The 14,120-nt window shown below is 32.7% G+C and overlaps 2 protein-coding genes and 1 long non-coding RNA gene across 3 annotated transcripts; 1 reads left to right on the top strand and 2 right to left on the bottom strand.

Moving 5' to 3' along the window:
• Positions 1-2,401: 2,401 nt before the first annotated feature.
• LOC130501362 (uncharacterized) lies at positions 2,402-4,814 on the bottom strand. Its single transcript, XR_008939631.1, has 3 exons — positions 4,708-4,814; positions 4,462-4,557; positions 2,402-4,253 (listed from the first exon to the last, which is right to left on the bottom strand). It is a non-coding gene; the product is annotated as an uncharacterized LOC130501362 (long non-coding RNA).
• A 1,882-nt stretch (positions 4,815-6,696) lies between these two features.
• LOC130501365 (F-box/kelch-repeat protein At1g64840-like) lies at positions 6,697-7,209 on the bottom strand. The gene has a single exon (XM_056996267.1). It carries the CDS (start codon positions 7,207-7,209, stop codon positions 6,697-6,699), a length of 513 nt encoding a protein of 170 aa, XP_056852247.1.
• Positions 7,210-8,344: 1,135 nt separating this feature from the next.
• On the top strand, positions 8,345-11,229 carry LOC108830184 (DNA polymerase epsilon subunit B). Its single transcript, XM_018603787.2, has 12 exons — positions 8,345-8,601; positions 8,667-8,989; positions 9,078-9,209; positions 9,303-9,377; positions 9,562-9,666; positions 9,763-9,843; positions 9,952-10,082; positions 10,153-10,247; positions 10,333-10,432; positions 10,532-10,646; positions 10,749-10,859; positions 10,966-11,229. The coding sequence occupies exons 1-12, from the start codon at positions 8,442-8,444 to the stop codon at positions 11,104-11,106; spliced, it is 1,569 nt and encodes a 522-aa protein (XP_018459289.2). The 5' UTR covers positions 8,345-8,441; the 3' UTR covers positions 11,107-11,229.
• The last annotated feature ends 2,891 nt before the right edge of the window (positions 11,230-14,120 follow it).

Here is a 14,120-nt window from a genome sequence, read left to right as displayed (position 1 = left end):
TTGATCACCCCCCCCCCCCATCAGGCCCTCTCTGTTACGTCGACGCTGCCTGGAGCTCCGACACAGGTACCTGCGGGATTGGTGGTATCTTCAAGAACACATCCCCTACCCTGCCGGAAATCAAGTTCTCTCAACACTCTATCTCATCCGCGTTAATGGCCGAAGCCATCGCTATCCGTGCTGCAGTCATGAAAGCTGCATCGTCAAACCTTCGATCTCTCACGGTTCTCTCTGACTCGAAAGTCCTCATCACCATGCTGAAGACCAAGACCTCAAGACCAGCTCTGTTTGGGATATTGTTTGATATTTTCTATTTTAGCTCTGTTCTTGACTCTGTTTCTTTTCTGTTTATTCCTCGGCTGCAAAACCTTGAGGCAGACAGAGTGGCCAAGTCGGCTCTTGCCATGATTGTTGTTAATCCCTCTGCTGAAGGGTAGACTCTTTTAGTTGAAGTAATGAAGTTATGTTTGATCAAAAAAAAAATCGCAAAGACATAGTTCTCAGTTCAGAGTCTTTGTCTTAACACATCTTTAAGTCATTGCTTGTGCTTTTTTCCCATAAACAAGTGTTAAGCCATTGCTTGTGCTGTTTCCAATCTAAGGACTTTTTCAGAGTCTTTTTCTTAAGATTGGTCGTCTTTTCCCATCCTACAAGTCTTATTTAATCCGTTAAGTTAGAATCACTTTGAGATTCATAATCTTTGTTAATAATTGTTGCGTTATAATTCTTTAAAGCCATTGCTAGTCTCTGTTTAAGACTGATTTCAGAGTATGAGTTGGCCATTCTTCCATTTTCTTTGTCTTAAAAGTTGGTCACTATTTCCATCCAACTTATAGTTTTTGCGTACTTTTAAACCTTTGTGGTTGTCAAGCAGAAACAGTTCTTTGAGTCTGTGTGATGAAAATTTCTATTTAAAGGCCGTGTTGCAGCTTAAAATAAGTGGTTTTCCATCTATATTCTTTGTCTTGAGATATTTTTAAGTCGTTGCTCATTTTACCAAAACCGACCCATAGTATTTTTTTCAAATACTTTTAAGACGTGTGGTTACATAAGACTCTGTTGTCGATTGCGACTGTCAAGAATATTTTGTCTTGTGAGTTTTTAAAGCCGTTGGTCTTTCATCAGTACAACAAGTCCTTTTTTTTTACCATCCAATAAGTCTACAATATAGACTTTCTCAACATACTTCTATAGGAATCTTGAAGCAGCTGGTCCTTTTTCTATACAGCAAATTGTTAGTTGCTTTTACCATCCAACAAGTCTAAAACTGGTACATGGTCTTTCTCGAAAGACTTTTCTAAGCTGTGGCAGTTTTTGTTTAAGCTCTTTCTTTGTCTACTTTTAGACCTTTGGTCGCACAAATAGTTTGTTGTTGTTGCAAATACAATTCTCAGTAAAAGATTCTTTTGTGTAATGACATCTCTTAAGCTCTTATTTTTCATTTTCCCATCCAACAAGTCTAAATTAAGCCATTAGTCATTTTTATCCATCTAAGGACTTTCCAGAGACTGTCGTAAGACATCTTTGGTTACTTTTTTCCCCATCCAACAAGCCTTATTTAAGCTGTCAAGTAACAATCTCTTGGTCCTTGTTAAGAATCTTGTCTTCAGACATCCTTAAGCCGTCGGTAGTCTTTGTAGCCGTGTGACTTTCCAAATCCGTGAGTTGTTTACGTATCAGCTATGTCTTCAAGACTGATTTCAGACATGGTTTTTGTCCATCCAACTCAATAGTCTTTGTAGCCTTGTGGTTATCCGAGAAGAAAACAGTTTGTTTCCTCCTTGTGGTTCATAGTCTTGCCTTAATATATCTTTAAGCCATTGGCCGTTTTTTCCCATCTAAGGACTTTTTCAGATTCTTTTCCAAAGACATCTTTAAGCTACTGGTCGCCTTTTCCATCCTACAAGTTTTATTTAAGCCGTTAAGTAAGAATCTTTGTTATGAATCTTTGCGTTATGATTCTTTAAGCCGTTGTTAGTCTCTGTTTAAGACTGATTACAGAGTGACTTGGACATTATTTCTATCCAACTTAATAGTCTTTGTATACTTTAAAGCCTTGTGAATATCGAGCAGATTCAATTCTTTTAAACCTTATGGTTCATAGTCTGTGTGTTGAGAATTTCTATTTTAAGTCGTCTGGCAGAGTAAAAGAATCAGTTATCCCCATCCATAGTCTCATCTCAGTCATGAGAAATTTATTTCATTTGAGCCGTGGGTTGTTTTTCCATCTATAGTCTTTGTCTTGACTCTTGAGACATTTTAAAGCTATTGGTTTTTTTTTTTTTGTGAAACAAAGCTATTGGTTATTATACCAAAACCAAGCCATAGTCTTTTTCAGAAGACTCCTAAACCTTGTTGTTGATTCATATTGTCAAGAAGCTTTGCCTTATGAATCTTTTAAAGCCGTTGGTGGTCTTTTATCAATACAGCAAGTCGTTAGTTGATTTCTACCATCCAACAAGCATATGGCATATACTTTCTCAAGAGACTTCTAAGCATGTGTTTGATTCGTAGTCGGTTTCTTTAAGCCGTTGGGTGTCGTTTCTTAAGTTGTTTTACCATCCAACAAATCTAAATTGGATTCAAGTCTTTCTCAAAAGACTTTTCTAAGCTGTGAGACATTTCTCGAAAGACTTTGTTTAGAGAGTTTCCATAGCTGTGGTAGCTTTCATTTCTTAAGACTGCAAAGAGACAGTTGTGATTCTTTACATCCGACATATAGTCTTCGTCTACTTGTAAGTCTTTTGGTCTGTCTTTGTGACTTTTAAAAACAAGTATTCTCTCAGCCATTACTCGTTTTTTATTCATCTAAATGACCTTTTTTTTTTCCAAGCCGCTAGTCAGTATTTCCATCCAACATATCTAAAAACGGACGGGGACCCATATTGTCTTTGTCTAGAGTTAAGAATCTCTATTCGATTCATAGTCCTTGTTTAGAATCTGTGTGTTATGATTCGTTAAGCCGTCGGCAGTCTTTGTCAGAAGACTTTCCAAATCCATTAGTTGTTTTTGTATCAGCTGTCTTAAAGACAAATTGTTCATTCTTTCCATCTACCAAATTACAAACCAACTCATCATAGTATTTTTCTTGAGAGCTTTTCAGACTTTGTCTCAAGTTGTTAATCATTTTTTTTCATCCAACAGATCGTAAGTCAAGCCATAGTTTTTGTCTAGACTTTTTCCAAAGCAGAAACTGTTTTCGATTTAGTCTTTATGTTAAGACTGATTTCAGATAATTTGTCATTTCCTTTTTTTGTCTCAAGAGTTGTTCATTATACACATCCAACTCATAGTCTCTGTAGTCTTTGTATATATCAAGCAGACAGTTTTTTTCACGCCTTGTGGTTCATAGTCTTTGTTCCAAGACTTATTCATCAACCTGTTGGTCGTTTATTTTATTTTCCATCCAACAAGTTTTCTTTTGCCTGTCTTTTTTTTCCATCCAGCATATCTTAAAAACCGACCCCTTTTGTCTTTGCCAAGAGACTTTCTCTTTAAGACTTCTTTAAGCCGTTTGAACTCTTTTATTCCACCAAGAACCCCATTTCTAAGAAACCCAATATTGTATTTTGCGTAAAAGACTTTTTGTTTCAGACTTTTGTCTTGATCTTATCTCAGCTGTTGGTCGTTATCTTCTTTCCATCCAACAGATCGTAAACCAACCCATTCAACTCATAGGTCTTTGTCTACTTTTAAGCCTTGCATGATATAGAGGCAAAGACAGTTTTCTAGCTTGTGGTTCAGAGTCTTTTGTCTTAAAGACATCTTTAAGCTGTTGGTCGTTTTCCCAATCCAACTAGTCTTATTTAAGCCATTAGGCGTTTTTCTAAGCCGTGGGTCATTGTTTTCTCATCCCCTCTCCACATATAGTCTTTTGTCTTAACGACTATTTAAAGCATGCACTACCAACCAAAAGATATCTTACGGGACCACCAATGTTTACCCAAATAAAAAATCTGACAGAACACTATTAAGATTAGTGCTTCCCAATGATCTTTTTTTTTGGATTTCAAAATGCTATAACATCGATTAGAACTGATCTAATGGGTTTGACTTTGTTCTCGTTTGAATTCCATCCTCGAAAGACAGAAATTATTTTAAGAGAAAAATTGCAATTTTTAGTTTCACAGACAGAGAAGTTACCTTGGTGGCGATGCAGAGTAAGCTTCCAGGTATATAAAGCAGCAACTTTGGCAGGAAAAAAAAGGCAGGTGGGTTTGCTCCTCGTCCAATAGCGATACTATCATCAGACACTAAACCACACTGAATCACTTGTGTGACCTTTATACTAAGAGTATGAATTTGACAGATTGTACACTCCTATGCATGATGGAATTTACATACAGTGTATATGGTTTTTAAACTAATCGCAAACCTGAGAGAATGTAGAAAATTAATACTTTGAACAAATTAGAAAAATGAAAACGAAATCACAAAACAGATGAAAGGATTAGCACGGACCTTACAAAACGCTAATTAACATAGACAGAGAGACGTGCCTCGACCAGGAGTGAGATAAATCAAAACAATCACATCGGGGTTTCAGGCGGAATCGACCTTCAAAAATAAAACCAAAAGCAATCTAATCAAAGATCTCATCAAGAAGAAAAGATTTGGAGACCAGAAACGAAATCGCGATCTAAGAGTACTCAAAACTTAGAAATCCTCAATCAAATTCGCGATTTACAGAGAGCGCGAAACACTTACAGATCATAAGATCGTAATCGGATTTGCAAATCTTCGAGGAGTCGATCGAGAGAAATCGATCTTCCCAGAGAAAAAGAGGAGAGACTGTGAATAATGTGGAAATAAATTGACGGAGTAGGATCATTTTTGAAATTGAACCGGTTTTGTGAATACGCATTTTCTAACGGCTATAATTCAAAACTGAGCCAATTGATTTTGAAATCGAACCGGGCTTGCATTTTCCACCCGAAACCGTACCTGACCTGCATTTCCTAACAATTTCGAATTGAACCGGTCATGCGTTTCCTGATTGTTATATTTTCCACTTAAACCAAACCGGTCTTGAATATTTTAACGATGTCTACACTTATACGATGTCGTTTTTATGTCTCTTAATCCAATCCCCTCGTTTAATTCTGTGTTGTTGAATTAAAGAAACTAGGTGGTTTGCCCGTTTAAATATTTATTAATTCAAAACTATAATAATAAGTTATTATTTATGTTATCAAAAATTAAATTAAACATCAAATTTTATGTATGATAAAATAAATTTCATAAAAATATATACATTTATTATTGTGTTGGAATTTTAAAAACACTCACATATTTGATTTTTTTAGAAAATAAAGTTATACAAATATTTTTGATTGAATAATATATAATTGTAAGTTTTTATATTTTAATATTTAAATTTCATAATTTAAAAAAATATTATTTTTAGATAACAACACAAGATATATAAGAATTATTTTTTATTTTATTTTTGAAATATTTGAAAATATTTTAGAAAATAAATTTATACAAATGTTTTTGATTGAATAATATCTAATTGTAAATTGTTTAATATTTTAATATTTAACTTTTATAACTAAAATATTACTTTCAGATAACAACACAATATATATAAGAACTATCTTTTTATTTTATTTTTGACAATATTAATTTATAATCTAATATAACATATAAATATACTATTATTAACTTAATTTTTTTTTAAAAAAATTATTATTTTCAGATAAGAACTTAATGTATGTAAGAATTACCTTTTATTTTGACAATATTAATTTATAATCTAATATAAAATATAAATATTATATTATTAACTTAAAATTCGTTTTTAACTTTATTTTTTTCTAAAATATTACTTTCGGATAACAACACAATGAATTATCTTTATATTTTGACAATAATCTATAATCTAATATAACATATAAACATAATATTATTAACGTGAATTTTGTTTTTAATTATATAATAAATTATATATAAAATCATTAAGGGTAACAACGACATTAACCACTCTAACTTTTAACGTGATAGCTCCGTTGCAAAAAATCACTTTGCAAATAATAGTATAGATTTAAGTTCTTGTAATTCTATTTGTTTTCATATCTTTCACTCCAAATATTTAATTTGTTTAAGTTTCATAAACATCAAATTTTGATTTATTACACTGAAACTGAATTTCAAACTACATAATAATAAACACACTGTTTTTATTTGTTAAACTGGTGTGATGAACCTTTGGCTTTCTATTTGTCTTCTTAAACTTACTCTTTATTTTTTTCAAATCTCTGTAATACGCACTGATCCGTTTCTCTATAATGGCCACCTCTTGCCTCCTCTGGATCGCCTTTTGTAGCTGCCCTGAGATCTCTACATGGTGTGCACTTGTATTCATGCAAACAATGTTGGATTTCTGTTTTTTCTCTTTAATCTAATTTCATCCAACACTCAAATGTTACCTTTTTTGGTCACAAGTGTGATAATGTTGCTCCAAATGTTCTTCAGTACCCGAAAATATATGACAAAAATCAAGATTCAATGACTTATAATCTAAACTTGTATATATTATATAGCCAAAATTTTGAAAATTATTTGTTTTAAATTTATATAGCTAAATTGTTTGAAAGTCTTACATTTTTAAATTATTTATTATTTTTGTTAGTTATTTATTTTAATATTCAAAAGTGTAAGTCACATCAAATATCTACTTATATATAAGTCACATCAAATATCAAAAATATCAAATATGCCACCCGTATCTATTCCATATTTATAAGGATAAATCACATTAAATATCTCATTAATGAACAGCATCGAGCTCCCACTCACATCACAACCATCAGGAAGTTCCTTCGCAGAGCATGAGGCGTTTCCAGAGCAGTTCCCAGGTCGTCCAATCAACAATACACGATCTCCAAGATCGCTTACCACAACCCATTCACCAGCCTCCTCATCTAGCACACTCACTCTACACGCTAACTTGCTGAAACACAACACACCGTTACGAACGATGATCCTCTCGACAAGGTAAAACCCCTCATCATCGCCATACGGAACCAGGTAATTGCATCTCCCACAGTCCACAATCTCTGGGGGAGTCAGAGGAGTTGTTTCCAGCGTGTAGGGGTCGATAGCGAATACGTCCTCGTTGATAAATATTGCATAGAACTTGCCTCTGAACACGACGATATCGCGGCAATCAGCTATTGATGTTTTCTGAAGTCGCCTCCAACGCATCTCGGTACTTTTTAACAACAGGTCATGAGAGTAGCCAATGAGCACGATGAACTCTTTTCCTCCTCCTCCTCCTCTCTCAGGATGAAAAGCCACGCCTCTGAACCTTGTTGCTAATGAATTAGGATCGTAACCAACTGTTGGAATGAATTTACATCATTTCTCAAGGTCCATTGGACAATGAATTAGGCCCATTTCACTTGGAAACCCTAAACATATTTCTTCTATTAATAAGGAGCTATCTCTTTCTTAGAAAGAGGGGGGCTGAATCTTCTCTTCATTTCCTAGATCTTCAACACTCTCTTATAGAAATTTATAGATTATAAAATTCACTTTACAATTCTTCTCATCTTTGTAATGAAACTTTAATTTATAAAATATATTTGATGTTTCTTTCCGTTTGATTTCTATGATGATTTCTCCTAAACCTCCATATAAATTTATTGTCTGATTCCAACAAACACTTCCAGCAAACACATCGTTTTTGGGTCAAACAGTTGGATCTAGATCAAGAATCAAGATCGACTCTTTATATTATTTTAGCTTTTAATAGTATTATGTACAAGATACATAAACAATAAAATTATACAGTTACATAGTAAATAACATCAAATTTTAGATAATATATAATAATTTTGTTATATAAAACCAATTTAGACTCATATAAAATCAATTTACACCCGCACACCAAACCCTAGTATTGCATTATTATATCATCATAAAATTATTTTCATTATTAATATGATTTTATATGTTTAAATGAAATATTGAAAATAAAATATATTTCTTAGAGTTTTTAAATTAAATATTTATAACTACTTAAAATAATAATCAAACACAAACTGATGCAGGAATAATTATCTACCGAAAAAAAATTATGCGGTCTTTCTGAAAAAAACGAAAATTATACGGGCAAATGTAAAATACAATTATTACCAACCAGGACCTAGTAATATAATAATAATAATAATAATAATAATAATAATAATAATAATAATAATAATAATAATAAAAAAGTTCTGAACCACCCGGTTTAGCTTGTTTGATTTGTCGCTAGAGGGGCAATAACGTAAACAGTGTATTATTAGCGCAAAAAAAAAAACAAAAGGTTTCACTTTCACCGACTAGGGCTTTCATTTCCCGCCGATTTGAGAAGATCCCGCCCAAACCAAAAAGCAAAACAAAAAGCAGATTCAGAGAAAGAGAAGAGTCATCGATTAATTGATTCGAAGAAGATGAGTATGAGGAAAAAGATACAGAAGAAATTCAAAATCAGAGGTTACAGCCTCAAGATCGACGCTCTCAACAGCATACTCGCCTTCGCCGACCAATTCCCCGGCGACGATGAAGGAGAAGCGATCGATCTCCTCCTCGACCACCTCCAGATGGAAAATCGTATTCCCCTCCTCAGATTCATTTCCTTCGATTCTGATATACTAATTTGGACTTTTTTGTGGCAGTTAATTCACGCGCAGTGGATGCGGAATCAGTTGAAGGAGTGATTAATCTCTTGTTAGGAGCTAATGATGCCGCGGAGGAACCTTCCTCCAGTGTTTCTTCCTTGGCTGTCATCGACGCCTTTCTCATCCCAAAGCATCGATATGATTCTGTTACGAGGCAGTTCATCGAGCATACGAGTAGTTTGTCTGTTCACGGTGAGGCTTCTTCGAAAACAGAATTATACAGGGAACGATTCAAGTTGCTGTTGCAGAGAGTTTCTCGCGATGAGCTTTTTTCTAGGCCAGCTTTTGATCCTGAGATTTCTCAGTTTCACAACTGTGAGGTTGGTTTTTCTTTAAAAATAATAATAATAATAATGTGTTTTCCTTTTTTGGTGTTAAAGTCATGTTCTTTTTTTTTTTTGTGAGCAGATATCTCCAATACAGTCTCTAGTTGTTCAAATGGGAAAGAAATGGGTGATGGGTGTGATCTCACAGCTGGAAGATGGACATTTCTACTTGGAAGACCTTTCTGCTTCTGTTGAGATTGATTTGACCAAAGCAATATCCTTTTTCTTTTTTTTTTTAGCTAAAGTTGATAACATCATAGAGTTAGTCATGAATTGCATTTGAGTACTTTTCCTTGACAGTCAGTACAAGATAACCACCGGGTTTTTCACTGAGAATACTATAATTATGGCAGAAGGTGAAATGAAGAATGGTATCTTTCAGGTAAAATCTAGATTTACTTTACTTTATTTTGCTGACCAGGGAGATTTATGTATTATATTCTAAGGTGCACACACTCATACCGATTTTAGTCAAAATGTTCATCGTGAGACCAAAATGTTAGTTATAGGTGGGACTATAAAATACATTCTTTAGCTAACTCGTCCTTTTTCCCCATGTTTATTAGGTTATTAACTGCGGATTTCCTCCTTTAGAAGACAGAAACAAAACTCTCAAGGCACATTCTGGGTACGACTTCTTCGGAAGTGGCATACTAACCAATGAAGAGAAGGTGATCCCTGAGTCCTTGTTTGTACTTTTGGATTGAGAAATTTGTAAATTTTCCTTTAATAATAGGTCACAGCTGAAGTAAATGTTGTTATCACAGAATCGACTTGCAGAGTTAGAAAGGCAAGCAGTAAATGAAACATTTGTCATATTGTCTGACATATGGCTGGATGACGAAGAGGTACGTTTTGAGTACCAGCTACTGTGTTTTTATCATCTGTTATAATACCTCCTTTTTGCGATTAAAGAGGCATTGCTTGAACTCCAAAATGTGTTGTCCGTAGAGAAGGTTCTCGGGAAGCTAGAAAAGGTTCTTGATGGTTTTGAAAGTCTGGAGATTGTGCCTTCCTTGTTTGTTTTCATGGGAAACTTTTGTTCTCGCCCATGCAACTTATCCGCTAGTTCTTATTCAAGCCTTAGGTAAGGAGGATTCATTGTATCAAGTATATGTTCTTATATATTCTTGATGACATATCCATTTAATTTTCAGGAAGCAGTTTGGTAAACTCGGAAGAATGATTGGAAACCATCCACGGCTAAAAGAAAGTAGTCGGTTTTTATTCATTCCAGGCCCTGATGATGCAGGTACTACCATCTCCATCACTATCTAAATAAAGATAGGGTCCATGAGGAAGAGACATGACTAATAAGAACTCATTATATCTGACAGGTCCTTCAACAGTATTGCCAAGATGCGGTTTACCAAACTATTTAACCGAAGAGCTTCGAGATGTTATTCCCAATGCGATCTTTTCTAGCAATCCATGCAGGTAAGTTCTATATACACACTATTCTTGTTGATCATTCTGAATTATGATGAAACATTTGATTTATTGAGATGTATTTTTTTTTGTCTTTGTTAAATGCAGAGTAAAGTTCTACACCCAGGAGATTGTGTTTTTCCGGAAAGACCTTCTGTACCAGATGCGCCGTTCATGCTTAATACCCCCTTCTACTGAAGAAACTGATGACCCATTTAAGCATGTAATCACATCTCTCTTCTCCGTTTATCTTCCAACTTATGATTCTAAATGTTTTCCGGTTAGTGCCTGAATAATCTGAAACTTGTGAAATGTGTTGGTTCAGCTTGTCTACACAATAACTCACCAGAGCCACCTATGTCCTCTGCCTCTCATGGTGCAACCTATCATTTGGAACTACGATCACTCTCTTCGACTATACCCAACTCCTCATACGGTATATTCTTAAATCTCATTTTTTAGTTTTTGTTCCGCCTAGTTTGTAGTGACAAAAGACAAGAGCCAATCAAAGGATTGTTGTTGTTGTTGTTGTTTTGAAACAGATAGTATTAGGTGACATGAGTGAGCAAAAGGTTTCCAAAGATAGAGGAATAACATGTTTCAATCCAGGCTCCTTTTCAACTAATAGCACCTTCGTAGCTTATCGACCTTCCACTCAAGAAGTCGGACTCTCTGAGCTTTAAAAGATTATGGAAGAGTGAACCAAAAACATACTTTCATGTACTCTTATATGCCTCTGTTGTGTTATTTTAACCAAACTTGGTCATACTTTATGGATAGTTTAATTTATCATCATCATATATCAAGTGACTGCGTGCATATAAATCAGACTAGCAACAAGTCGGCCCATATTATCAAAATTTTGAAAATGCACAAACTTAAATGAAAAAAATTGCCCATACATTGTATATTTAAAGTAGGCTTCGGCAATCGGGGTCTAATTGTGTTTCAGTTTTGTTAAATCAGGTTTTGGTTTTTTCGGATTTATCAAAGTTAGTCCGATTCGAGTTATATAAAAGTTCGGTTTGGAACTTGTTCAGATTCTATTAGATTCGGATCGGGTTGTCGGGGTTAATAAATCTTCGAAGAATCAATACTATCCGTTGTACTTATGAGTTCAGGTATCAATCAGTTCTTCGATTTAAAAGTATCTTATTTCTATTTCCATTATAACCAATACATAAGTAAAATTGGTTGTTCGGTTTTAAAATACCTGATTTGTACTTATTTTTAACAAAAACATAAGTAATATCAATTCAAAAATATAAAAAAAGAACGTCAACCATGATCATTCAAAATTAAGCGAGAGGTAAACATATTTATTGATAGAAAAAACAAAATAAATGAAATCATAAAACGAAAACTAAACTCTCATGAAATGAGAAACATTGTTCAATGAAAACAAAACTAAAATCTCAAAACTTCAACTTTCAACCGCCACCTTCAACCATCAACATTCATATAATAGAATCACCGATCTTCATGTAAAAGATAACTAGGTAGTGACTGCGTCTTGCGCGGGATGAAATATTTTTTAAAAAGTTATTGTTATATAGTTAGAAGTATGTACAAATATTAGTTTTGTTCTATAAATGTAAAAAAAAGTTATGTTATTCAGTTACTAAAGATTTATATGTTTCGGTTTAAACCAGAAAACAGATTAAAACCTATTAGGTTCGGGAAAACAAAAATAACTCTATAAATTAATAGTGTTGAGATTTCAAAAACTTATTAATTTATCGAGTTATTAATTAAAAGAAAATTTCATTTTTCAGATTTATATTTTTGAACAATATTTTTAGTGTAGCAAACTGAAAAAGAATATTTCATTTGTGATATTATACATTGTTTAAAGTTTATAGAGATAATTTTTAACAATTTTATTAGATTACTGATATATTTTGTGTATGATGATTACATATCATAGAATACAAATTCACTTTTATAGATAATTCGATAAAATTATAAATAAATCAGAGATAAATTTTATTTGGAAGAAAGATGAACGACAAAACTTTTTGTGTATATTTATATAAAATTTACATAGATGACAATTATTAATTTATGATTTACATGAGATCATATATTTGCATAAGCATTTTTAAAATATTATTATTTTATTATTTTATCGAATTATTTTATATTTTATACCAGTATTCTAAAAAGCGGTCAAGGCGGTGCTTAAACGCTAGGCGTTACATGACCATGGCGATTATTTTTTAAACCGTCTAGATAATTACAATATTATAATAATAAATAATTGATAATTTATTATTCATAAATTATATAATTTATATATTATAATATTATAATATATATTCTTATGAAAATAATCTTTATCTTATATAAATAATAATGTTTACTATTATTTATTGTAAAACATTATATGTATTTAATATATTGCTATAATTTATAAACGCTTAAACTGCTTAACTAATAATCTAGGCGTCCGCTTAATCGTTTTACTCAGTAGGCATTAGATCATCATCACCAGCTTAGCGCCTAACGCTTCCTTGAATACTGTTTTACACTGGTCTAGTTTGAAATTGGAAAAATTTATTAATTTACTGTTTATTAATTTATAAAATATTAGTTTATAGAGTTTTTAGTGTAGACGTATTAAACAGGCTTACAATGATCAAATGAATTGGGCTGAATTTATTTGGCCATTGGCTTATGTTAGGATCGTGCAACCGCAATGTCGTGATTGTCACTCGCCAAACCAAATAAGTAAATGAGGTCTGACTTTTATTAGAAAAAAATCAAGCGTATTTGGATAATGATTCGTAGGTGGGTTAACTTATCATAGCTGGGAATAAGAGGCAAACTCATGCCAAGAGTCCATGACTATTGTGCATTGTTACAAACTAATATTAGCACGGTAATATTTTTGTTAGCAAATACAACCAAATTTTAATTATTCATTTATAATGAAAATTACATGTATACAATATATTTGGCTTATCATAAAGAGATGAGTATACATAAAAGAACGTTAACACGCTTACAATTTAGTAACAACAAGCATATAAAACTTTTACCAAAACAAAAAACATATAAAACCGGTTTAACCTTTTTTGGAAACACAATTTATATTATAAAAAGTTCAATGAGCATCAACATTTACAATTGAAGTAGAAGATACCAGAGCCAAACTCGATGGTAAACAAAGATTACAAAACAACTAAAGATAAAATCATCTAGGTACGAGTCATGGTCAGAGAAATGAAGAAACCCAAAGAAAAGCCCCACTTTTGTTTAATAAATTTCACACTGATTTAAGTTTGCTCTTTCATTACAAATATCCGTTTAAAGCTTTCTTGTTTTACATCTTTCTTTCATACCTTTCATGTTTAACATGTACTTTATGGTTATTTTAGCTTATTTAACTTTATGTCTTACCTATTTTTCTAACATTTGGGATTAAATTATCTGTGGATATACTTTATCTGCACAACAAAAACATTCTATAAGTCACTTGATTATTGTAATTTGTGTTCATAATCTAGATGTGGATAACTATTTACTACACAAATAAGTATTGATAGTATTTTGTGTTCATAGTCTATCTGTGGATAACGATTTACTACACAAAATAATCAATACTTATTTGAATAATTTTTTTTACTTCGCAAATTGTTTTAGGATAAAGTCACTGTGGTGATATCTTTATCCTAGTTTTTCTCTTTATATAAAA

The sequence above is a fragment of the Raphanus sativus genome, unplaced genomic scaffold (assembly GCF_000801105.2).
Source record: "Raphanus sativus cultivar WK10039 unplaced genomic scaffold, ASM80110v3 Scaffold0176, whole genome shotgun sequence".
NCBI classification, from domain to species: Eukaryota; Viridiplantae; Streptophyta; class Magnoliopsida; order Brassicales; family Brassicaceae; genus Raphanus; species Raphanus sativus.
This window is presented reverse-complemented; position numbering and strand designations above follow the sequence as displayed.